Source organism: Equus przewalskii, chromosome 2 (genome assembly GCF_037783145.1).
Source record: "Equus przewalskii isolate Varuska chromosome 2, EquPr2, whole genome shotgun sequence".
Classification (NCBI taxonomy): domain Eukaryota; kingdom Metazoa; phylum Chordata; class Mammalia; order Perissodactyla; family Equidae; genus Equus; species Equus przewalskii.
Window position 1 is genome coordinate 6,202,588 of NC_091832.1, and position 26,643 is coordinate 6,229,230.

General features: G+C 41.0%; 1 protein-coding gene and 1 long non-coding RNA gene across 4 annotated transcripts in view; one reads left to right on the plus strand and one right to left on the minus strand.

Moving 5' to 3' along the window:
• Positions 1-8,179: 8,179 nt before the first annotated feature.
• The window catches only part of SCP2 (sterol carrier protein 2), a 136,783-nt gene continuing 118,319 nt past the window's right edge, over positions 8,180-26,643 (minus strand). For all 3 annotated transcript variants that reach the window (XM_070609594.1, XM_070609593.1, XM_070609595.1), the window contains 3 exons: positions 20,396-20,525; positions 12,199-12,278; positions 8,180-9,201 (listed from right to left, as the gene is read on the minus strand). In XM_070609594.1, coding sequence (XP_070465695.1) covers positions 9,106-9,201; positions 12,199-12,278; positions 20,396-20,525 — 306 coding nt within the window. In that variant the 3' untranslated portion in view covers positions 8,180-9,105. The remainder of the gene's footprint in view (positions 9,202-12,198; positions 12,279-20,395; positions 20,526-26,643) is intronic.
• On the plus strand, positions 15,159-26,220 carry LOC139081887 (uncharacterized). Its single transcript, XR_011537350.1, has 2 exons — positions 15,159-15,285; positions 26,114-26,220. It is a non-coding gene; the product is annotated as an uncharacterized lncRNA (long non-coding RNA).

The window sequence follows — 26,643 nt, forward strand, 5'->3', positions numbered from 1 at the left end:
CATTCACAGGTGAGGAGACAGCCTGAGAAAGGACGGGTGGTCCAGCAACTGAGTAAAACGGCCACGCTGACCCTTCCCCACGGCCCAAGTCCTCTCCCTGGTGGAAAGAGGCAGGGGCGTGGAGCAGGCAAGTGCAGAGCCTGCATTTGAACCCAGGACTGTTTCCATTACATCAATAACTCAAGAACTTAGCAAGAATGGGAACGGGAAATATTTTGCCTTCTTTGGTCTCAGATTCCAGTTCTCTGTGAGCTCCAACTTATGAGAGTTGCTATGATTCACAGGACTGGACAGGGGCCAACACAGAGATGCATCCCTGTCTCCTCAACATGGAGCCCAGATTCGAGGGGAGCTAGAACAAGTCTACTGGCTTGAATACCCATGAGCTAAAGAAAATCTTCTAGAAGGGCAATGAGAGCCATACTCAGCACATACTGAGTGCCTACTAAGTGCCAGGCACCATGTTAAATCCTTACACATCTTAATCGAGCCTGTGGGGAAGGTTCTCTGCTCCCTGTCACTGCTGGGGCCAGCCACAGGGCAATGCCCGTCCCCAGAGACACAGGCTGTTCTTCGGAATGCCACACCAGTGCCCACACGTGCTCTGCAGCTGCCCCGTGCTGCAGACACAAGCTCAAGTCACCTGTGTGAAGTACACTATGGAGGAAGGTCTTGGAGCGTCACTGGTGGGAAATGGAGGCAATCCTGGTGCTCTGGAAGCAAATCCTCTAACTTTCAGAAGGGCTGCAAAAGCTGAGTTGAGTTTGAAATTGAGGTTTCCTGAATCTAGTTGGGCTGCTTCGGCTCCTTCCTGCTGCCCCTCAATTTTAGCTCCTGTTTAGTATTACTGTAGTGATGGTGTCAAGTACAAGCTCTGGACTGAGCCTTAGGGTCAAACAGAGAGAGAAATCGTACAAAGAACAATGACGGAAACGACGGAAAAACTACAGGCCAAGTCAGGCACAGAAAAAGTCTCCAGGCTCCTGCAACATCCCACACAAGCTCTTTATTGGTGGACTTTTCTGGCTGTATATTATGTTGTTCATCTCTTTCCCCCTCTGCATTGTAAACCCTCCAGGGCAAGCATCTCATCTCATCTTCTAGAAGGTCCCTTTCTAGCCCTAAAATACCATCATTGTAGTAGGCAGAAGGAACCCCCAAAGACGCCCATCCCTAATCCTTAGAGCCTGTGAATATGTTAAATTACCTGGCAAAAGGGACTGTGCAGACATAATTAAGGCTGTGGACCTTAAAATAGGCAGAGTACCCTGACTTACCCAGGTGGGCCCAATCATCCGAGCTCTTAAAACTGAGAACGTTCTCTGCTGGAGGTAGGAAAGACGAGGCAGAATGGGAGGCAGGTTTGCAATGTGAGGACTCAACTAACTTTAAAGATGAAGGGAAGGCAGGCAGTCTCTAGAAGCTGAGAACAGCTTCTACTGTGGGATCGGTCCACCAGCAGCATGGGACTGACGCATCTTGAGTGAGCACGGAAGCAGGTTCTCCCCCAGGGCCTCTGGAGAGGAGCCCAGGGCAGCCCACACCTTGACTCCGGCCTCATGAGACCTGGAGGAGAGGAGCCAGGTGAACCCACCCAGCCTTCCGAGCTAGAGAACTGTGAGAGAATACGTTTGTCGAGTTAAGCCACTAAGTTTGTGGTAATATGTTATGGCAGCGATAGAAGATGAATACAAACATTAATAACTATAACCAGTCCATGATACAACCGTTCCAACTCCCAGAGTCGTCTCCTACGCTGCAGCTACCATTCTGTGGATTTAAGCTGAATGAAAAATGGACTTAAAAAAGACAAAAATAAACGAAAAACTCAAGTTGCTTTCACACTATGAAAACTACAAACTTCTGAATACTCATTTCTTTCTGTTTCTTCCAAAGATATATAGTAAGTCATGGAACAAGTCAGGGTATAAACAAGTAATATAATAAAGATATCGTCTTCTTTTTGACACATAGGAGAAAAAAATTTTTGATAAATGGCAAAAGGAGAAATCTTCAAAAGAGTGGCTTTCCATGAAATATTTTGTGCCATTCAGCTGCTCTGAGCCACTGTTAAGGTCCATCTTCCTGGTGAAATGCCCAGTTTCATCAGCTTGGTTTAGGGACCCTGTGGTCGGAGCTTCCAGGCCACTCATGACCAATATTTATTGTCAGGAAGTTCAACTGATTTTCAGCCTGAAATTTCCCTTTCTGTATTTCTTCCCATTACTTCTAATAACTAAGCCAAATAATCCCTCTTTTTGGTCTTTCCGTCTCTCAAATATTGGTGCACTCTTATCACACCCTATCCTTGGTATCATTTTGCCACACTGAAGGCTCCTTTCAGCCTGCCTAAATCAACCTTTGTCTTATACTGCTGTATGTTCATGTCTAAACTTCTTTTCCATATATTTCACATAATGAGGTGTCTAATCTTAAATAAAGTGTTCTGCGCACTAGAGAAAAGCCTCCTTATTCTAAAAGGTGAATTATACAATAACTTGCAAAGAAAAAGAAAATTTACCACTGTTTGGTAGTTGGTTAGAAAACAGTAGCACTTACTGCTTCTCTGCCTGCAATTTAAATAAACAGCAGACTACGATGTATTTCCCCCAATTTTACATAAAACTTCATGGCCACAAATTCAGTAACTAAAAGTTCAAGTGCTTACCATACGCTGCTGAAAACAGCACTATGAATATTTACAAATTATTTATATGACTGTTAATAGAACAAATAGTCTAAATGGCCATTATTTTTTGCAATGGGTTTTGGATATGATACATTAAAAAAAAATTTTCTCCAAGAATCTGGCTAAAATTCCATACCAGATTAAACTTCCTGCCAGATGGAATTAGACGCCACATTTCTTAAGGGCCAGAAATCTGGCCCAATATTCTCTGTTCTTACCAAGAACTAAAGAGCTGTTTGTTTGCAGCAGTCTCCAGAAAATATTAAAACTGAACCTTTCCAGTAGATTTTGTAACTCTATTGAGAAAAACTTTAAAATTTGGCCAGATGGGGCTGTGGTTTCTGATAGCACATAAATCTTTCAGGGCCCTCATTAGCTGTTTAGTACTATATCCTAAATTCCTTAATTCATATCAGTGTGGTCTCTAAACAAACTTGATCCCGCTGAGTAATTTATCCAGTAATTTACAATCTGGCTGATTACCCTTTTTTTCTAGTCAATAATATCAAGCAACTTCTGTGTTCAAAAACCAACTATGCCATAGAACTGTAATCTTTGGCTGAAATGCAAATCTTCTGAAAGTCAAACTAAATAATTCTATATCCATTCACTAAGATACAGATACTAATAAATTTTAAGGATTCGTGAGGAAAACGTAAGCAAGCAGACAGTCCATAAAAAATGCAAATTGTCCCCAATCCTTAAACTAGCAGATTATATGAACTCAAAGGATTGTCACAAAATACTTCAACAAATAAATTCCTTCATGCTAAAAGAAGTTTCTCAAGTAGCATTAGGCACCATCTATTGAGTCTAGTCTGTGGCTTGAGATTTTAAACTGCAGCTGCTGCTCCTCACAACCAGCAAGGCGGGCGGGCATTACTCTTCCCTTTTTACAACGAGAGCTCAAGGTCCCAAAGCTGTTTGAGCGCCAGAGCTAGGACTAAAACCCACATCTGATGGGCCCCAAGTTTTCCCACTATACCAGGCTGCTCTAAATGTCTTATTTTCTGAAACGGCTGAAGTTTCACAAGATAAACCTGTTAATTATAGGATTTAATTTCATTTTTTTCCCCTGAATATGTGAGGAAAACAGGAGTTATATGTGATTGAACCTTTTACAAGATATTTTACAACTTAAAAAGAATTTTAATGATCATTGTCTAATCCTCATTTGTTCGAGAAACCTTTACTGATGCTTATTCTGGTAGACATTGTATTAATACTAGAGACACATAGATGAATAACAGAGTTTCTACCCTCAAGGTGTTCACAGTCTAATGAGGCTATCAAAAAAAATTAACAGTGTCCCCCTTTTACAGAAGAAGAAACTAAAGGCTGGCAAAGCTTAAATGCCTGACCCTAACTTAGTTTCCAGAAGGCAGAAAGGACATGATCCTAGAGTCTTCTGATTACACTTCAGCGACTCCCCCGCCCCCACCTCCACACTCAACTTCTAATCATGCTCCCCATTGTTGTTGATCTTCATATTCAATAAGGATGTAGAAATCTGAGTTTGAATTCATCTGGACAAGTAAAGCAACAAGACTAATGATTTTAACGCACACAGAACCCACTAGGCCACTGTTTTTAAAAACATGTAATAAAACCACAAATAAACTGACTTTTCCCATTACTTTAGGCTGCTTCAATCTTAAATTGAAAGACTTCCGAGAAGCTGCAAATACTTTCAAAGAAAGAACAGGATAAGTCAGGTTAAAGGAGAAATTTTTTTTTTAAGATTTTATTAAAGAAAAAAAGATATTTTTTTATTTTTCCTTCTTCTGCCCAAAGCCCCCCCAGTACATAGCTGTATGTTCTAGCTGTGAGTGCCTCTGGTTGTGGCATGTGGGACGCCGCCTCAGCATGGCCTGATGAGCCGTGGTACGTCCCGGCCCAGGATCTGAACTGGTGAAACCCTGGGCTGCCAAGCGGAGTGCACAAACTTAACCACTTGGCCATGGGGCCGGCCCCTAAAGGAGAATTTTTAATGTTCTCTTTCATCATCAGGGCAACAGAAGGTCATTGTAATAGAGAATGCATTTCTGTGACGAGGTTCCTATCCTCAGAAATGCCCCTGTGGATATAAAATTGTATTCAGCTTATCTCATTCATTCACTTAATGACAGTAAGCCAAGACTGTGCTGCAAGTCAAAATGTGTGTGTGAGAGGCAGTTCCTGCCCTTAAGGGGCTCTCTGTTGGTGGGAGAGGGAAACAAATTACTACAAAGGAATGATTAGCTCTATTTGTGGCAAACAGGGACAGCTTCCTGAAAGCTAAGGCATGAAGGATGAAAAAGAATTCGCCAAGTGGATGGGGGGCCGGGGGCAGGGGGGAATGGTGAAAGTGGGCACAGAGAACAGCATGTGCAAGATGACCTAACTCTGAACTAAAAGCATTAGCTAATGTGCTTGCTCTGTTAATCACTTGGAAACTGAGCAAATCACTACCAAATGGAACTTTCCTGTTATTATTCATAGCTCTTTATGAAACCAATTCCATCTAGCTTTTGTCCCTGCTACGCCACTGAAACCGATTTTGTAGTGATCACCAGTGACTTCCGTGTTGCCAAATTTAATCCCGTAGACACTTGCAGTCATCATCCTACTTGCCCTCACAGTCGCATAGGACACAGTTGACCATTCTCACTTTTTGGCTATATTCTCAAGAAACGTCTCTCCACTTCTCTAACCCCTCTTCCTCATCCCCTTTGTCAGCTACTCCTCCTCTACCTGATCTCTAAAAGCTGAAGTTCCTCAAGGCTCACTCCAGCCCTCCCTCCTCCCTCCATTCCTGTAGCTTTAAATACCACCCACATGCCCATGACTTCTGAATGTGCATCTCCAAGCTAACCTCACCTCTGAGCTCCAAACTTGTAAATCCAACTGCCTCCTTGACAGCTCCACTTGCAAATCTCTCAGGCATTTCAAAGTTAACAAGCTCGAAAGTGGAGGTTACTGGGGCCGGCCCAGTGGCAGAGTGGTCAGGTTCATGCACTCCACTTTGGCAGCCCAGGGTTCACAGGTTCGGATCCCAGGCGCAGATGTACACACTGCTCATGAAGCCATGCTGTGGCAGCATCCCATATAGAAAATAGAGGAAGACTGGCACAGATGTTAGCTCAGCAAAATCTTCCTCAAGCAAAAAGAGGAAGACTGGCAACAGATGTTAGCCCAGGGACAATCTTCCTCAGCAAAAAAAAAGTAGAGCTTATTATTTCAACCACTCTCCCTAAAACCTGCTTGTCCCCTCTTCATTACAGTTATGACCCACCGTTCACCTGGAAGTCATTCTTGGCCCTACCTCCAGTCACCAAGTTCTGTCAGCTCTACTCTGCCTACTTTTCCATATCTACCTCTGCCACCAACACCCTAGTTCAGGACACCATCTTCTTGCACCCAGACATCCACTCTCCAGCCCACTCTACCCCCAGTACCTTCTCTACACAGCAGCTACAGCGATAGTGTAAATCATTTCATTCCCCTGCTTACAGCCCTTCTGTGATGGTCATCAGTTCTTTCACAAATATTTCAACTCCATTCTCTCCTTCTGACCCAGGGTAAGATTCTGAAATTGAACAGGGCAGGTGACTTTCTTTGGACAATGAAATGGGCGAAAAAATGATATGTATCACTCCTGGATGCAAACTTTAAGACCCAATGTGTATTTCACCTTTTTCTCTTCCTCTGCCGTGATGATTAGAATGCTCTAGACAGTAGCTGCTCCATTAGCCTGGGTTCTAAACCTAGGATATGATGGCGAAGTGGATATGCAGCATGAGTGAGAAATAAACATACGGAAAAGCTACACCTTCAACAGACCCCAAATGCCTTACCATAATGATTCCAATATCTGACTAGAGTGATTCCAAAATTCCAATAGAACTGGCTCCTGTGTATCTATCCAACCTCCTCTTGGGCCCCTTTCCAGATTTTCATGCAATGTTCTTTCCATGGTTCATTCTTCAACCTTTAGATCTCAGCTTAAATATCACCTCCTCAGAGATGTCTCCCTTAACCACTTTCTCAAAGAAGGCCCCTCACTGTGATTCTCCATCACAGCACCCTGACCATTTCCTGCACGGCACATCACAGTCTGTCGTAATCACTCCTCTCTCTGATGGTCTCTCCTACTAGACAGTAAGCACCACGAATGGAAGGGCTCACCACTATCTCCAGTGCCTAGCATTATACCCTCAATATAGTACCCGATATATGGCAGGCACTCAATAAATACTTGTTAAATGAATGAACAAATGAGAAGAGACTCAAAAAATGGAACATAAGAAACCATTACAGACATCATATCACACATCACACAGGCAAGAGGTGGTGGCAGCAGTGGGGATAGTACTGAGTGATTATGATGTACCTACCACTTATTTAGGCACCTTACCTATGGTATCTCTCCCATATACCTATGGTATATTGGGTATAGATTCCCAATAACCCTAGGAGGTCGATATTAATATCACCACTTTATGGATGAGGCAACTGAGGCTCAGCCTGATCAAGTTACTGGCAAAAGCAGTAACAGCAGCAATTTTAACCCAGAACTTTTAAGCTCTTTCTCCAAACCATAACGCTTTCCCTAGAAATTAAACTGCTACTGTATTTCATCACTAAGTAATATTCTATTATACGTTTAAATTGCACTTATGTATGAGTACATTTCTACCCAAGAACCAGTTTCTGTTTTTCTTTTTTATTTGTTTTTGTTTTTTAGGCTCATCCTAAAGCCTATTTCAGGTATCTCTTGTTATCTGGGACAAGTCAAGGCAGAATGATGCAGCCAACCCAGACGACAGATAAATCAGACATTTTGCTGGAACTTTTTTCTTATAGTCTTTTTCTTCTCAGAGTAAGCAGCTACTATGATGAAGAAGTAGATCTGTGTTCTGATTTCATTTTATGGGATTTGAGATCAACTTATAGTGGCTTAATTTACTGTCTTGCCCCATCACCAAATGCTGTTCTGCTGGTCACAGAACATGAAAAGCTGAATGGTCTAGGAGATGTGACCCACGGGTCCTGATCTGATTAGCACAGGCTCCAAACATCGAAACACACGAATGAAACCATCTAGCTTTTTCCCCCTGACCACCTTAGGATGATGTAATATGTTAACGACAGAAAGCTGGTGCTGAGATAACTCCCAAACAGCTCTGTGGGCTCTTAGCAGACTCACAGGATTATCAGAGCAGAAGGGACCTTAGAGACACCTACGTAAATCCCCTCTTTTAACAGGTTAGCAAACAGGCCCAGGTGGACAGTTATTTATTTGCCTAAGAGAAGCAAGACTCCTGGCTCCCAGTCAAGAGCGCTTCCCACTCTAACGCTCTGCAGCTCCCTAACCAAGAACTAGGGCTATGTCGGGGTCACCAGCAGACAACATCTAGATGACACAGAGTGTAAATCCCCCAGTGTCTCTCCTACTCTCCAGCATTCAGAAAACCCCGACCAAAAAGAACACACACATAAAAACAAAAGCAATCTGGAAGAGCTATTTTAATTTTCTATTAAACATTCTTCCAAAAGCATTATTTTTACCCTATATCTTACTGGGTTATAAGAAACAACATTAGCATTAGAAAAACTAGGAAGAAAGATAAAATTAAATGTGGAAATCAAACTAAACTTATATGAAAAAAGATGATTATAAGAAAGGATTGATAGCTTTATAAATTTAATTGAGATTATAATTTGAAAACTGTGCATCTCAAACTTCATTTGTTCAGTTATTTTTACCAACAGCATTTCATGACTCTAATACATTGATTTTTCAAGAAGGACGGTCATTTAAAAATATTTTTATTTTAAAAATAGGCCTGTGTTCAGCTATAGATTTTTTCCCCCAAGCTCTCATCATATTTCTTATTTTGATCTGAGCAGAAAATACCATTTTGATGGCATGAAATGAAAAATTTAAAAGCTTGTTTAAAAAAAAAAATCCCGGTACAGAATTTTAAAAACTACTAATGGAGAATAGATTAAGGTCATTAAGTGTACAACACTAATTACTGGCCAGCTACTGGTATTCTATTTCTTCCGTAGTTATCCCAAGGAAAACTTAAATGGAATCTTCAGCAGAATAATCCTTAAATATACTTTATAAGCAAAATGAGAGCTTTGTTTACATAGTTTTTGGATTTTGCTGTTCTTAATTTTATTCTGAAACTTAATTTTACCCCAAACCATAATTACCATATTAACTTTGTAATGCACAGTTGTATGCAATTCAGCAATGCAGTAGTACACCATTAGGCTCTATTCACCTAGAGCTTAGGAAAAGTAGGATTGGTCACACCCATTTAAAAACAAATCTCACGCTATTTGCCAATGTGTAGTTTCAGTCTAAGTTCTGACAAGGAAATGCATGGATGTCTTGATTTTCAAAGGTAGGAAAAGGGAGTTCTTCACAGCTTAGCTTTGCCTGGCTGAAGCTGAAGATTTTGTAACTTCATAGCCAGACCCATGTTGCCAGTGATTTTCAATTTGCCTTGAAAGAAGGCCTGTGAGTAAGAAGAAAGAAAATTTATTATTTGGTGGTTTTTTTTTTTTTTTTTGAGATTGCTGATATTTCTAGACTATCCAGCCCTGAGATCATTTATTTATCCTGGTCTCTCAAACTTTCTTCAAAATATGAAACTTGGCTTTCCAGAACAGATTTAGAATCAGATTCCCCAAAAGGAGGAATTTGTAAAAACCCTGCTTTACAAAACAGAGCAATCAAAACGCACATCCTTCCCAAATGTCTTCTCTTAGAAAGCCTGCCTTTACCCACTTTCCTCAAAGGTGGTACATTTTCCAAATATTAGGCAAAGTGCGTTCATACTAGGTTGATTTTGTTTAAAAATCAATCCATGTGGATCAGGAATACGAACTGAAATTTTCAGCAGTCTGCTGGGAGAAAAAGCACACACATAACACAGAAACTCTTGGGATTCAATGTCACCAGTTTTTTTAGGTCTACATGATTACGGATTTGTCCCTGCAGAGGGAGGCAAGGAGGCCTGCTGAGACTGAGGGGCTTATGTTAATCTTTGGCCCAGTGAGGAGAATCAAGCCCATCCGAAGCACAGAGCCACAGTCTGTTCCGTTTACCAACTGCCTGGGATTAGATCACATGCTGCTTGCTAAATTTATCATGTAACAAAATCCTGGGAGAACTTCAGAGAAATGGTGAAACTGGGAACACAGCATGATTTCCCTGCTATAATCTAAGTCTTTTAACTCAATTCTTAAAATAAGGAAAGGCGAGATGAAAAAAGTTTCTGGCAGTCTTAGCTTTTTAAACAAAAATGTAAAGTTAGGAGCCCTCTGCCTCATCCACGGGAATGCTCGGAGCTAGGCTTTTTCTACACCTTCTCATAAGGGTGACTAATTCCTTTTTTTCCCCTCCTCTGTCTGGACAAACTAAATATTTCCTTTCTATATGGCACACAGCCTTCTGTCTGATGATTTAAAGGTCAGGTGTCTCAGAACACAATATATTTAACATATGTCCTTTAAAGATATGGACCAATAGCACCTAGAAGAGAAACTCACCGTCTTTCCCTTTTTTAAATTAAAAGAGAAAATGACTTTTTATTTACTAATTATTATAGCGAGAACATGAATCTTCATCCTTCAGAGAATCCAAACATAAGGATCATTAATCTGGTCCCTAGGTGTTCTTCATGTGTGCTTTACACTGGAGGGCGCAATGCTTTGTTTCAACTGTAGCCAAACACTGAAACGATAACTTCACTGCATTTAATGGTTCCCAGTCAAATCCTCTACTGAGCATCAGGGAAGGCCATTAGCACATTAACAGAAAGGTCTGCCATTTTTACCTTTAATTCCTTTGGGTGCTAACAGGTGTTCAAGAAAAATGAGCTGACACGTCACTCCGCCAAATGGGCAGTAGACAGATAAACTGAGAGAATGAGGGGAGCTGATGTGTGATGTCTGATCACCCTGCCAAGGAGGTGAATGGAGTGGACCAAGGAGCAGTGGGTGGGAAAGAGGAGGACAGCCAACTCCTAAGCTGGTGGCCTCTGTTTGGTCCAGACTTTTGGAGCAGGCTCAGTAGGTGGAAATGTCAGTGCCAATGGTCTGTATTCAGTTGAAATGTCACAGATGCAAGTCTCTCACGTGTCAAAGTATCAACTGAAATATGCTTAGTTGCTTAGAAAAAGCATTTTAAAAAGGAATATGAGTGCAAGTCAGATTTAGTTGTTGTATCCAATCTTTCAAATTACCAGGGACCAGAGGAATAAGACCTGAAACAAATCAGGCTGAGGAAACATAAAAAATAAGGTTACAGGCGGCTGGCCCCATGACCGAGTGGTTAAAGTTCCGCGCACTCTGCTTCGGCAGCCTGGGTTTGCAGGTTCAGATCCTCAGTGTGCACCTTCTCCACTCATCAGCCATGCTGTGGAGGCATCCCACATATAAACTAAAGGAAGATTGGCACAGATATTAGCTCAGGGCTAATCTTCCTCAAGCAAAAAAAAAAAAAAGGAGAACTGGCAACAGATGTTAGCTCAGGGCAAATCTTCCTCAAAAAAAAAAAGTAAATAAGATTATAATGGAAAGAAGTACCTTAGTTTCTTGTTATCTCTAGGTAATGAAAGCTCAGTATATCAAGTCTTTTCAACACTGTGCGACTAAAGAGTATAAGATGACCCTTGACAATTTGGGGACCAGGAAAGTCTATATAAGGCATAAATACATTTTAGACAAATACAGTTTAGTCCAGCAACTGCTTACTGAAAACCTAAAAATGACAGGCATCGTACTAAGTTCTGGAGACATGAAGACAAATAAGACATAGTTTGTTCCTTTGAGACACAATCTAATGGGGAAGAGAGAGGCACATTATGACTAATACAATGTGACAAGTGCTAAGCTAGCAGTCCAATAAGTGGCCCAGAAGAGGGACCGGTTACAGCTCCCAACAACTTGGAAGGAATTCTTTGGAGGTAACATCTGAGCTAATTTTGAAAGACATGGAGTTTGTCAGGGAAGGACGGTTCAGGCAAAAAGCACCGGCAAAGACCTGGAATGTAAAAGGTCTTACCTTTGTTCACATGGCCCCTCCACCTGCCTGGCTCTGACTCTCCATCTGGGCACCGGTAACTCCTGGGCACCCTATGACTCAGCTCCAGGGCCGCTTCCTCTGACGACCCAGGAAGACCTGGCTGCTCCTTCCCCCACCCTCCCTGATCACAAGCCAGGTGTGGCACCTCAGACATTTGGCTGCACTTACTCTTTTACAGATCTCTGTTGTACCAAACTGTGGATGACCTGAGCATGGGAGCTATTTCTTATTCATCTGGGTATTTCCAGCACACAGAACAGTGGCGCACAGTTTGCTCCACAAATGTCTGTCATTTCTTAGGTGAACACTGAAGTTTTGTGGGTTTGACCACTTCGCACTTTATGGTATGAGGCTGAGGCAAGAGATGAAGTGGAAAAGCCAAAAGACCCACCTACTAGAAAGATACAAGTTCCATCATACTTACCGACTGAGGATTCATTTTACCCGTCATTAAAGCCAGTAAGTCCGAGTCGGCCATTGTGATTGTGCAGTCGGCCTTCTTATCTAGAACAGAGATACGGAGGAGAAGGAAGGAGCACAGGGGAGTGTTCAGTGTCATGTATACATTTGAGTCAAAAGCCACTGACTGTGTCAGAATCACACGTAGTGCTGGAGCAGTGTGGGGAAACGGGTGTGCACACACCCCTCCATGTGTGCAGCCTGGTAAAATGTGGTATAACTCACAAGCAACCTTGATATTTCACAAGAGGGAATTGATTATAGTATTCATATAATGGGATACAATCCAGCCATTAGATGATGTGGATCTACATTTACTGACCTGAAAAAATGTTCATGTCATACTGTTCAGGATATTGTTATTTAAGTTCATGATACTGTCAGAAAACAAACTGTGAGCATGCTACCATTTTTGCTTAAAAACGGATATTCAATTATATATACAAAAAACACCTGCAAACTTAGACACCAATATATTAATAATAGTTATGTGGCACACAGACTCTAAGGTGGTGCCCATGACCCCTGCCTCCTGGTATTCGTGCCTTTGTATGATCCCCTTCCCTCGAGTGTAGGCAGGACCTGTGACTTGCTTCTAGCCAATAGAATGTGGCAAAGGAGATGGGCTGCCAATCCTGTGGTTCTGCTACATTATATTAGGCTCTAGCTTGCTGGCAGACTCACTCTCACTCTCCTGTTGGCCTCGAATAAGCTAGCTGCTATGCTGTGACCTGCATATGGAAAGGCCACGTGGCAGGGTACCAGCCTTTAGGAGCTGAGCGCAGACTATGGCCTACAGCCAATAAAAAACTAAAGCTATCATTCTTATAGCTGCAATGAAATGAATTCTGCCAGCAACCTGAGTAAACTTGGACACAGACCCTTCCCCAGTCAAGCTGCCAGATGAGAACCCAGCCTTGGCCAACACCTTAACTGGAGCCTGTGAGACCTGTGCAGAGAACCCAGCTAAGCTGTCCTCAGCCAACTTACCATGGAAACTGTGAGGTAACAAATGTGTGCATTGTTTTAAGCCACTGACGTTGTGGTCATTTGTTATGCAGAAAAGAAAATGAATACAGTTCTCTAGATCAGGGGTTAACACACATTTACTGTAAAGGATCAGACACTAAATATTTCAGGCTTTGTGGGCCACTAGGTCTCCATTGCATCTAGTCAGCTTTGCATCTAGTCAGCTTTGCCTCTGTAGTGCAAAAGCTGCCACAGATAATACATAAACAAATGAGTGCGGCTGTGTTCCAACAAAACTATTTTCAAAATAGGTAGCACAGAGGGAGAAGATATTTGCAATTCATATATCTGACAAAGAACTTGTATCCAGAATATATAAAAAACTTCTGGGGCCAGCCCCATGGCCGAGTAGGTAAGTTCGCGCACTCTGCTTCAGCAGCCCAGGGCTTTACCACTTTGAATCCTGGGCGCAGACATGGCACTGCTCATCAAGCCATGCTGAGGCGACGTCACACATGCCACAACTAGAAGGACCCACAACTAAAAAAATACAACTACGTACCGGGGAGCTTTGGGAGAAAAAGGAAAAAAAGTTTTAAAAATCTTAAAAAAAAAACCCAAAAAAACTCCTATTGCTCAATTAGAAAAGGTTAGATAATCCAATACAAAAATGGGCAAAGAAACAGGCACTATACAAAAGAGGATCTCCAAAGGGCCAAAAAAAGCACATGAAACAGTATTCAACTTCATTAGTCATCAGGAAAATGCAAATTAAACGCACAGATGAGATACTACTACTACCCATTAGAATGAGTGGCTAGAAAAAAAGATACTTAGTGCTAGTTAGGATGAGGAGCAGCTGAAAGGTCAGTACCTTGCTGGAGGAACTGTAAAATGGTACAGCCACTTTAGAAAACAGTCTGGAAATTTCTTATAAAGTTAAACATACATATGCCATATGACCTAGCAATGCCACTCTTAGGTGTTTACTCAAGAGAAATGAAAACACATGTCCAGACAAAAACCTGTATGTCTATGTTGCTAGTGGCTTTATTCAAACGCCAAAAGCTGGAAAAACTCAAATGCGCCTCAACTGGTAAATAGATAAACTACTCAGCAACAAAAAGAAACCAACTACTGATGATACATGCAACAACATGAATGAATCTCTGTGACCGAGGCAAGCTTACAAAGCTACATCTCGTATGATTCCACGTAAATGACATTCTGGAAAGGTAAACTACAGGGACAGAAATCAGATTCGTGGCTGCAGAGCCTGAGGATGAGAGAAGAGGACACTTTTTTCGGGTGAAGGAAATATTCTATATCTTGATTTCTGGTGGTGGTTACACAACTATATGCATTTGTCTAAATTCACATAATTGTACATCTAAAAAGGGTAGATTTTATCGTGTGTAAATTATACCTCAATCAACCTGCCAAAAAAGAAAAACCTGACAGTTCCAAGTACTGTCAAAAATGTGAAGTGAATGAAACTCTCATGTAATGTGGAAGGGAATGTAAAATAGTATATCCACATCAAAAAACTGGCTATCCTGTACCTGACGACCTAGTATTTCTACTCCTGGTTATATGTGTAACGGAAATGAGTACCTATGTCCACCAAAAGACACATATGAGAATGGTGATAGAAGCTTTATTCATAAGGCCCCAAAATGGAAACACTGCAAAGATACATCAACCATAGAACGAAGAAATAAATTCTGTGGCATTCACATGGTAAAAATGAATTACTGCTACATGCAACAAAATTAATGAATCTTACAATGCTGAGCAAAGGAAGGCAGACTTACAAGAGTAAATATTGTATGGTTCCATTTATATGAATTTCCAAAATGAATAAAATCAGTCTATGGTGGTGGAATTCAGAACAGTGTTTCCTTTGGGAGTGGAGAGTGATGGGAGGGACATGCGGAAGGCTTCTAGAATGTTGGCAACATTCTGCATCTTGACCTGGGAGACATATTCATTTGTAAACACTGATCAAGCTGTACACTTCAGATTTTGCCCTTTATTACACACTAGACTTCAACAAAAACTTTCCACAAAACAAAATAACCAGGTGAGTTGAATTTGGCCCATGGGCGACAGTTTGTTGCCCGTGATGTAAGTGGTGGAGAGTAATTTTTTCATTTTGTTTCTCTATCTTTTCTAATTTTTTTTTACACTGAGTATATATTACCTATATAATACAAAGTTTTAAAATATTAATTTTAATATCATAAAAGTCTAATGAAAAAAGACTGTAGAACAAAGACTCCAATATCTCATTGCTAAATCAGCCATGTCCACCTCAGACAAATGAGAGGTTTAAAGTGCAAAAGGAAAAATTCACCAAGAAACTGAATTTTTCAGCAGTCAGTGTTTTAGGCAATCAGTATAACACAGTTCTCTAACAGTTGGCGCCTCTTTAAATTAAAGCTGGCCTCTCCCCGAAACCAAGTCACCTTCTATCTCACTATTCTCTTTTATTTCTCTTCATTGCACTTATCTGAAACTACCTTATTTGTATACATGTTTTCTGTCTGGATTTGTCCACTAGAATGAAAACTTCACAGGGGAGGGCCCTTGTCAGTTTTGTTCACTGTTAGATCCCAAAGTCCTTGAAAAGTGCTAGACACATAAAAGGCAATCATTAAGTGCCTGGTGAATAAATAAGTAGATTATACAGAGTTCAGAAGATTATCAAATTAAGACCCAATAGCTAATCAGATAATCTGTGCCTTAATAGAAGAGATATGGGTTGCTATGGTCTGAATGTCTGTGTCCCCCCAAAACTCATATGTTAAATCCTAATGACAGATGTGATGGTATTAGTAGGTGGGCCTTTGGGAGGTCCTAAGGGTGGAGCCCTAATGAATGGGATTAGTGCCTTATAAAAGTAGCTCCAGAGAGAACTCTAGCCCCTTCCACCATGTGGCCCCACAGCAAGAAGGCACTGACTCTGAACCTGGAGGAGGGCCCTCACCGAAGGTTACCACGCTGGCACCTTGGCCTTGGACGCCAAGCCTCCAGAACTGTGGGAAATGAACTTCTGTTGTTTATAAGCTACGTGGTCTGCAGCACTTTGTTACAGCAACTTGAATGGACTAGTGGCTAAGTCGTTAAAGCATCATCAGCATCTGGTGAACCCCAGATCTTTCTCAATTTCCCAAGTCCTTTTGAGGAGTCTCACACAAGTCTAATGTGTTCTAGCAAAACTAATGTTTTATACATGGGTTAGGGAGAAAGCAAGGGTTTACTGAGCACTAACTATGCATAAGTGCTTTACATACCTTATCTTATTTACTCCCCACAACAGCTCCATGGATAGAAGTTCTTCTCACCACTGTCTAGATGAGACCCCTGGACTCAGGGAAGGTATACACCTAGTAAGTGACAGAGCCCAGGTCCTGAACCCAGCTTGGGTGTCTCCAAAGGCTATGCTCTTGGGGATGGGAGACTCTGAGGCTTTCTATATCATGTTCCCCACAAAGGGGCAGGGTTGAGAACTCAAGTAAGTGCCGAGAGGGCAGAATAAAGGACTGAAAGAATCATGTGTCATGTTAGATTAATCAAAGTTGGCTTCCTGGAGACATGCTATGTGAGTCGTTTCAAAGGAGAGGAGGGAGTGGCAGAATTCATGGAGAAAGGCACCGAGGCAGGAGGAAAAGATGATGGAAAACACACAAAATCTAAAAATCCTTAATACAGCCATCTATACAATCATTACCAAACTCTCAGAAAACAAGCAAATGAAACACATTTAAGTAAATCTTACTTCCTTAACAGTAAGTAAACCTCTCAACGCTATGTACATGCCAAAAGAAGGAGCAATTCTCTTTAAGATGCCAGTTCAAACTAGGACAGGTTATTAATGCTTTAACATAGCTGATCTCTAACAAATGGTCATTTGTTGGCTGATGTAAAAGGAGCCGGCAATTTTCAGGGGTTGCTTTTACTGGGTAAGCCCATATTTCAGTGCCATTCCTGGCTGCCAACAAGTGTCAGTTTCAGCAGAAATTTCCCTGTCCCAGGCTAAAATCCCTTCAGGCCTGGGATGGGGCACCAACGTGGGGAGAACTCACGGCCAGAGTCCATATGCAGAGAACAAGGTTTTTCTGAAATTATGCAAGCACATTATCTTTCATGACAAACAAACACCAGTAACAAAACAGAAGAAATTTTGTTTTTAAAAAATCACCTTAACATCTGCCCAGGCATATAGGAATATAATCCTGAAGTAACTATTAACCTCAGTCACTAAAAAATTAGCACTATTTCCCAAAAGTTCTTTTTATTTCTAAAAGCTAAAATCGAGATGAAACATTTAGTTTTTCTTCCTACCCCACATTAGAGTGGCAGCTCACAGAATGCAAACATATAGTTATTTTTCTGCCCACTCATTTTGAGGGCAAAAAAAAAAAGACTATATAAAATTCAGGAACTTTCTCTAACAATGCCATGCTGCCTGCACCAGATGTGCTTACTACCCCTCAGCCTTCCCTTCATTAATCTCTAGTTGATTCCTTATTCAACAGCATATAACACTGCTCTTAACATTTTCTCCTGTCTCCAAGCTCTAGCCTCTATTCCAGGAGCTCTGCCAATCTCCTCCCTCCCTTAAAATGCCCCTGAATGTTTATCTACCCTCTCAGAGAAAGAAGCGTCATCCCTCCTTCCTCAGGCTCACCCTCCTTCCACCTGTGCTCCTATGTCACCCCCTTCTCCAGGACCTCCCTCTATAATGTATCAGGAATGAAACTCTACCATCTTTGACGGACTTCCTTCTCCTACACAGCTTCCAGATCCCATCAAGTTCACCCCAAATACCCCTGGCAGCTATCATGTAGCAGCATCCTTTTTGCTCACTGCCAGCACTCAGGCTATCCTTTCCGCTCACTTAGACAGGAGCAGCATCCACCCCGCTACTGCCCTCTCTGCCTCTGATTTCTGCCTTCTAATTCATCGGGTCTGACGCACCAGCCTCATCCTCGAAAACACAGCTCTGACTTTCACTCTTCTACTTAAAAAGCTTTAACAGACTAATTATGTATCAGATCACTTTCAAAGTTCATAGCATGGTATTTTAAGCCGTCCAAAAAGCTAGTTCCCATCCATGATATTTCTCAATTGCACCAGTCTTTTCCCTACAAGAGAAATGTAACATACAATGTAGCTACCAGTTAGTGAATGCTTACTAAGCATCATTCATTCATTCTGCTGTTCATTTTCCAATTATCTATTTTACTGAAGACCTGCCATGTATCAGGTATTAGAGTAGGCAGTGGGAATGCAGCAGAAAACCTAACAGGCAAAAAGCTCTGCCTTCATGCAGCTTACAGTTCAAGTGGGGGAGATGGACAATACGCAAATAAATAAAATTCATATGGCATATCAGATGGTGATAAGTGCTACAAATAAAAATAAGGCAGAAAACAACAATAGGAAACGGTAATGGGGGTGTGATTTGAAAAGTGGGGTTAGAGAAGGGCTAACTTAGAAGATGACATTTGAGCAAAGATCCAAAGGAAATGAGGGAACAAGCCACGAAGATATCTAAATGAAGGCAATTTCAGGCAGGACAGAGTAGAAAGCCCCTGAACTGGGACTACCTCACATTTCAGCAATAGCAAAGAGGCCAGTATGACTGGAGCAAAGTGAGGGAGAGTGTGGTAAGACAGAGAAAACGGGGACCAGATCATGCTGTGCCATTGTAAGAACTCTGAGCTGAAAGCCACTAGATGGTTTTAAGCAGAGGAGTGTCACAATCTGACAAGTTTTAAAATGATCACTCCAGGGGCTGGCCTGGTGGCACAGCAGTTAAGTTCGCACGTTCTGCTTCAGTGGCCCAGGGTCTGCCGGTTCAGATCCCGGGTGCAGACACCGCACCGCTTATCAAGCCATGCTGTGGTAGGCGTCCCACAGAGAAAGATGGGCACGGATGTTAGCTCAGGACCAGGCTTTCTCAGCAAAAAAGAGGAGAATTGACAGCAGATGTTAGCTCCGGGCTGCTCTTTCTCAAAAAAAAAAAAAAAAAAAAAAAGGATCACTCTAACTGGTGTGTGGAGAAGGACCTGTAGGGGGCAAGGATAGAAACAGGGAGAGCAGGCAAACAAATGACAGAGGCTTAGAACAAGGTGGTAGTAGAAGAGGACAGAGTTTGCTGGTGGATTAGACTGTGGAGTGGAGAAAAAGAGGAGCCAATGATGACCTCAAGGGTTTGGGTCTGAGGAACTGGTAGGACAGAAGAGCGATCTACTGAGATGCAGAAGACAGTGGAGGAGGACGTAATTAAAGGGGAGTGGGAGGAAGATCAGGAGTTCAGTGTTCGCCATATAGCTTCGGGATACCTATTAGTATCCAAGTACACTTGTCAATTAAACAGCTGGATATGCACCTCAGAGTTCAGCGGCTGAGTCCATGCTGAAGATATCTGGGAGCCATCAGTGTAGAGATGGTGTTAAAAGCATGAGACTAGATGAGATCCCCAGGGAGTGAATGTAGATAGAGCTGAGCCCTGGAGCACTGCAATGTTTAGAAATTTGAAGATGAGGAGAAAACAGAAGAGATGCCAAGAAGGAACACCCAGAAGGTAAGAGGAAAGCCTGGAAGTGTAATATCTTTAAGGCGAGGAATTAACCACTGAATTTAGCAACACGATGATCAATAGTGACCTTGACAAGAATAGTTTTAGGACAGTAATGACGACAAAAGCTTCTGGAGTGGGTTCAAGAAAGACTGGGATGAGAGGGAGTGGAGATAGTGAATATAGACAGGTCTTTTGAGGGCATGTACTTACACACTGGACTATGTGCTCTACAGGTTAACTAAGAGATAATTCTCTTAATCCTTGCATCAACTCTATGAAACATGCACCATTTCTTATTCCCATTTACGGATGAGAAAACTGAGGCTCAAAGAAGTTAAATAATTTGTTCAAGGCCAGAATCTGTGAGTGGCAGGGCCAGGACCCCAACCCAAATTTGTCTAATTCCAAAGCCTAAGATTGGTGACTCTGCGATGAAGCCTCCTAACCTTTGGGAGGAGGCAGCTGTGAACTATTCCTGTTCCCAAGGAGTCACTAATTCTTTAACAAGGTCCTATACTTCTAAAGCCACCCCTCTTGGGGAACCCCACCCATTTTCCTCTGTGAGCTTGTCAGTGCTCCCATAAGGGAAGTCACTACTGACCTGAGTTAGGAAGCACTGATCCTTTGCCGTTCTTCACATCCACCACCCAGGTGGCTTCTTTACCCCCGGGGCCATCCTTCACCTTGAAGGCAAAAATACCACCGATTTTCTTCACAAATTGTTCCCCTTCCTGGAAAGAAAAATAACATTTGGAGCTATATTAAGTTCTTTTCTCTGGCTTTTTCCCCAAATTAAATGTTTAAATAGATACATGACGTGAGCAGCTGGGCCAGCAAGCAGTCCCCAAGCTCCCTTAGGATCTTTTACCCAGAAAAGTCTGAAAGGCAACCAGGCAACAACTCCCTCATCCGCCAAATTTTTTGTTAAAAATGGCTTTCTGGATACAACTGGTGGAAGGAAAGGGAGGTTGGAGGGTGGCACGGCAGCACTGTCTACTGAAATAGCCTGCATTTGTCTCAGTAATTTCTGAAAGATTCTCTCTGAATGTAGGAACCCCCACTCCCTCTTTATTTTTGCAGGTAAATTCCTTTAAATATATTTTTGTTTTGCTACAATCAGAACTTAAAGATAAGTGGTTCTGAGATCAAAATCTTTTTCTGATCAACCCATTTTCTGGATTAGCATAAAGAATTATATAAGAATATACCATCCACACCACTTACTTTTGGATGTTGGGAAATGAAGCTGGAAAGACCATCTCAGAGCCACATCTCAGTAGGCTGGTTTCCCTTCTCCCTCCCTCTCCCCCTCATTCCCACTCTGTTTCATCTTTCCTTACTGAAATATTTATTGATTGAAACAATAGTTCGCAGCAGACATTGTTCTAGGCACTGAAATATGGAAGCAGGAGTTAGAAGAGTCAATGATAATACACTATGATCACCAGGACAATGCACTGGGAAAAGGGAAGCACAGGGGACTGGAGGAGCACAAACGAGCAGCTAAGCTAAGTCAGCTGGCAGGGTGAATAATGAAAGCATGACAACAAATTCACACACCTTTTTAAAAAATGTAAACCAAAAACAACATAATAATTTTATTGCAGTTATTTTTCTTTAGAGAAGAAACACATTTTACTGTGGGAAAAACAGAAAATATTGATAAGCAAAAAGAAGAAAACATTCATAATTTCACCACTCAAAGAAAGTAATATTTTGAGATAAATCCCCTCCGTCTTTTTTCTCTGGGTATATTTTTTAAATGAGGTCACATTGTATACACTGTTTTGTAGTCCACTTTTCTGTTTGATACAATTATTCTCATTACTGTGTTAAGTACACTTCTACATAATTTTAAATGACCACATATAGCCTTAGTTGTAGAAGTGTACTATGCTTTATTTAACCAATATTCTGTTGCCTGATCTTTAGGTTAGTTCTAACTGCTGGTCTTCTAACAATGCTGTGAATAATAACATTCTTACATCTAACTACTTTTACATAGCCTCATTTATTTAAGGTTAAATCCCCAGAATTAAACTTCGCTAATAACACTGAATCGGCAACCAGCATAGGTTTGAATTCCTGTTCTGCCACGTACTTACACACCCCTGAGCAAGTTACCAAACCTCTCTGAATCTCAGTTTTCTTATGTGTGAAATGCAGACAATAACAGCAGCTACCCTCATAGAGTTGTACTGTATTTAAATACCCACAAAGCACAGACTAATTGCTCAATAAATGTTAGCGTTTCTTTGTTATTCCACTCGATCTGTCTGCTACTCCTATGCCAATATAACTTTATGTTGTACTTTACTCTTTGCTACAGTAAGTCCCCATCATAATTCCCCTCTTCCAAATATTCTCGGCTATTCTCAGATTTGTTTTGGACATTTTTTTCCTCTAGATCTCACATTATAATCATTTAGTTTTTTTCCCCAAAAATGCTGTTGAATTTATATGGGGTTACAAAAAATATGTGGATCCGTCTGGGACAGAAGTAATATGTTTACAATATTAAGTTCCCCCATTCATAAATATGGTATATCTTCCAAGTTTTCTTTGATGTCCCTTGGCAATATTTTGTCATTTTCTTCCCACGCAGGCTTTTGCACATTTCTCACCAAGTTTATTCTGAGATATTTTATATTTTATATTGCTCTTATTAATAATATATTTTTTCATTATATTTTATGACTGGATTATTGCAAATATGTAGAAAATATATTAATCTTTGTATATTTATTTGGGAACTGACTACCTTTTAAGTTCTCATAATTTCCTTTTTTTTTTTTTTTCCTGCTTTACTTCCCCAAACCCCCCCTGTACACAGTTGTATATCTTAGTTGGCAGTCCTTCTAGTTGTGGGATGTGGGACACCGCCTCAACATGGCCTAAGGAGCGGTGCCATGTCCGCGCCCAGGATCTGAACCCTGGGCCGCCACAGCGGAGCACGCGAACTTAACCACCCCGCCATGGAGCCAGCCCCCTCATAATTTCTAATAGTTTTTATTTCCTACCTTCTTTATTTCAGCCTTACATCCTCAATAATTTACATCCAAGATTCTTCTTCTTTTTGGTATCATAATATTCTTTTTTTTTTTTTTGAGGAAGATTAGCCATGAGCTAACTACCACCAATTCTCCTCTTTTTGCTGAGGAAGACTGGCCCTGAGCTAACATCCATGCCCACCTTCCTCTACTTTATATGTGGGACGTCTGCTACAGCATGGCTTGACAAGCAGTATGTAGGTCTACACCCGGAATCTGAACTGGCGAACCCGGGGCCACCAAAGTAGGATGTGCAAACTTCACCACTGCGCCACCGGGCTGGCCCCCATAATATTCATTTTTTTTTAACAAAGATTTAAGTGTTTACTATGTCCAGGCACTGTGATAAGTACATGAAATACCCAAATAATTATTATCCCCGAGGAACTTGCATAAACTGACATCAGATACTAACCTGTTTCTATGTATGCAGAGACCCTGGCCTAAGTTCTTTCTTCATTTTGTTTTGTTTGTTTTATAACAGTTTTATTGAGATATTTACATGCCATAAAATTTATCCTTTTAAAATATATAATTCAGAGGTATTTTAGTACACTCAGAGTTATGCAACCAATACCACTAATTTTAGAACATTCTCATCACCCCAAAAAGAAATCCATAGCCATTAGCAGTCACCCTTCCCATCCTCTCCTCCTGCTAGTCCCCGGCAACCATTAATCTACTTTCTGCCTCCGTGGATCTGCTTATTCTGGACATTCCATATAAATGGAATCGTAAAATAGTTGGTCTTTTGTGACTGGCTTCTTTCATTTAACACAATGTTTTTAAGGTTCATCCATGTTGAAGCATGTGAGACTAATTCATTCCTTTTTATGGACAAATAATATTCCACGTATGGATGTAGCACATTTTGTTTAGCCATGTATCAGTTGACGGTTGTTTCCCCTTCTTAGCTATTATGAATAATACTGCCATATTTGTGTACAAATTTTTATACAGTCATAGGCTCTAATTTCTCTTAGGTATATGTTTAGAAGTGAAATTCCTGGGCCATAAGGTGATGTTTAACTTTTTGAGAAACTACCAAACTGTTTTCTAAAGTGGCTGCACCACGTTACAATCCTAGCAGCAATGAATGAAGGTTCCAATTTCTCCACATCCTCACCAACACTTTTGTTTGTCTTTTTGAGTTTAGTCATCCTAGTGGGTGTGTCAATCTTTCTCTCATACATAGATAACATACCTGAACCTATCTAGAACCAACCATGGGTCTTAGGACTCCAAAGAAGCTATTCTAAAAATATTTACTCTAGGCCTACCTATCCCAACAGTCATGGAGGCATTTCTTACCTGGGGGTGTCCTGAAACCAACTACCAATATTTTCTAGTTAAATCAAGAAACCAAAATGATCGTCAGATTTTTAAAGTGAAAGAGAAATTACCTTATTTTGGCTTCCCTTAAAAGATCTCACTCAAACTATTTTAAGATAACTTTAGGAAAAATTCTTAAAAACAATCATAATCTTTTGAGGGCTATAAAGTTTTCAAGTGCTTTTATATGTATTATTCCTTTAATCTTCATAAAATCTTGTAAGCAGTTGGACAGGTATTAATATTAGCTCACTGAGCAGGAAAACAACTGAGGCTCATAAAGGTTAAGAACACTTCAGACTACTCTCTATCCTGCTGCTAAGCAGCTCAGCCATCAGAATCCATCCAACACTAACATAATCCAGCTAACACTCTCTGATGTGAATTTCTTAAACAGCTCCTCAAAGCCTACCGGACGAAGTCTGTCTTTACATATCATTCAAGATTTTTCATGATCTCAAGTCTACTTATCTGTTCTTATCTTCAGCCACTTTTTCATCCACCTCAGGCTTCATGTACTAACAATATGATCCTTTTGAGTTCCATGAACATATACGTCTCCATGCCCTTGCTCATGCTATGTCCCGGATCACTCACCTCCTCCTATTCTCTATTCCCACCCCAACCTCATCAATTCAACTCACAGCTCACATGCTAATTCTTCTGGGAAGGCTTTTCTGTCTCTACTGGACACTGTGATGGCCCTTTGCACATGCACGCGTTTCTTGTTAAAGAAGTTATTTTTTTCTGATGAAATTTTTCCATGTCAATCTTTCCACTCAACTTCATGTTCCTTGAGGGGCAAGGACATATGGCTAGTAAGTAGTACAACAAGAACTCCGTCTCAGGTTGGTTAACTTCAAATCAATGCCCCTTCCATTTGACTACACCATACTGCACAGTAGGTTACATCACTACTTCCAGACTTGAGCCTCCGAAAGCAGTTTCTGCCACCATAAAAGAATTAAAAGAAAGCTCAAAGTCTTCTCCACTCCCTCAAGGTTCTGCGGAGACAAACTAGAAGACTGGGTTAATAATGCTGGTGTGCTGGGCCACCTAAGAGCCAGGATTCCTCCAGGGCCAGTGGCCCATGCATGACTCCTTCTCCAGGTGCCTCCAGGCCATCTGCTTGCACAGTGCCTCAGGAAAGGGGCTATGGCCGACACCAACAAGCTACAGCAGGAAAATATGAGCAAACATTTAGCAATTCTACCTGCATACTTGGAGAGAAAATTCTCCTGCCTCCTTAAGACAAACGTAGATTAATTCTGCACTTGCTGTTACTTTTGAGAACCAACTGATCCTCTTATAAAATCACATCCTTTTAAAATATTTTCAATTGAAGAGGGGTGAGAGAGGGTAAGGAAATGGACAAGGAGGAGAGAGTTAAAAGGAGAAAGAAAATACACACGTTGCGAAACTGGAGATCATTAACACTAAGCAAGTTCTAAGTGCCTCCTTGCGTGAAGAAAAGTACTTCTTTCTGAATACGCAAGAGGTCAAGGAGTAGATGCTGTCGTACACTTAATAGGAACAAAAAATTAAGACAGAATTCAAAGAAGGGCAATGGGGTATTGCTAACAAAGACGAGGTGGAAATAAAATCTCTTGCTAGGCATCCTTTGCTAATGCAGAAAATGCATGAATTGACAAAAGATTCCAAGACTTTCACTTTCTAGTCGTGCAAACTTTTGGGAAACTAACAATCGTGGGAAGAAGAAAAGAAATAAGGGAACAAGGTCCATGCAAGTGAGGTTACAGAGGAAGGAGAAAGAATTAAAATGGGAGCAAGAAGAATACATCTGTAAAGCTGAAAGACAACTGTGAAATAAAAATAGCACTGCTTTGTTAATCCCAATAATGAAGCATTAAATGACGACATATAGCCATACCAGATACTCTCCAGACTGATTATTTTTATTTGATTTTTTTTAATAGAATGAAGTGGAGAAAAATGGGGCAACTTGGCAGAAGCGACTAGCCTATGAGTTGTTCTGCAAGCAAATGTTGGTGGCATCAAAAATAAAATAAAATTTTCAAGCTGACGTCTTATAGAGTCCAACTTCATTTTAGTGGACAGTTGTAATGAAAGAAATTTAAAAAACAATAATGAGATATTTTTTCCTACTAGATTGGCAAACAATTTTTTAAAACCAGCCAACATAGCACTGGAGAAGGTGTGATGAAAAAAGTCACTCAAGAATTGATGCTAAGTTTGTAAATTAGTACCCTCTTTTTGGTGGATAGTTTGGCAATAAATATCAAAATGCAAAACATACACATCCAACGACCCAACAATATCCTCTTTTAATTGCTTATGCCAAGGTGATCATGGCATAAAGTACTTAAAGATGAGTACAAAAGGAAATTTATTATACTTCTATTGTACTTGCCAAATTTAAATACAACCTGATGTTCATCATAGGAGGCTAGCTAAATAGGTTATGATACATACATTCAAATGCATA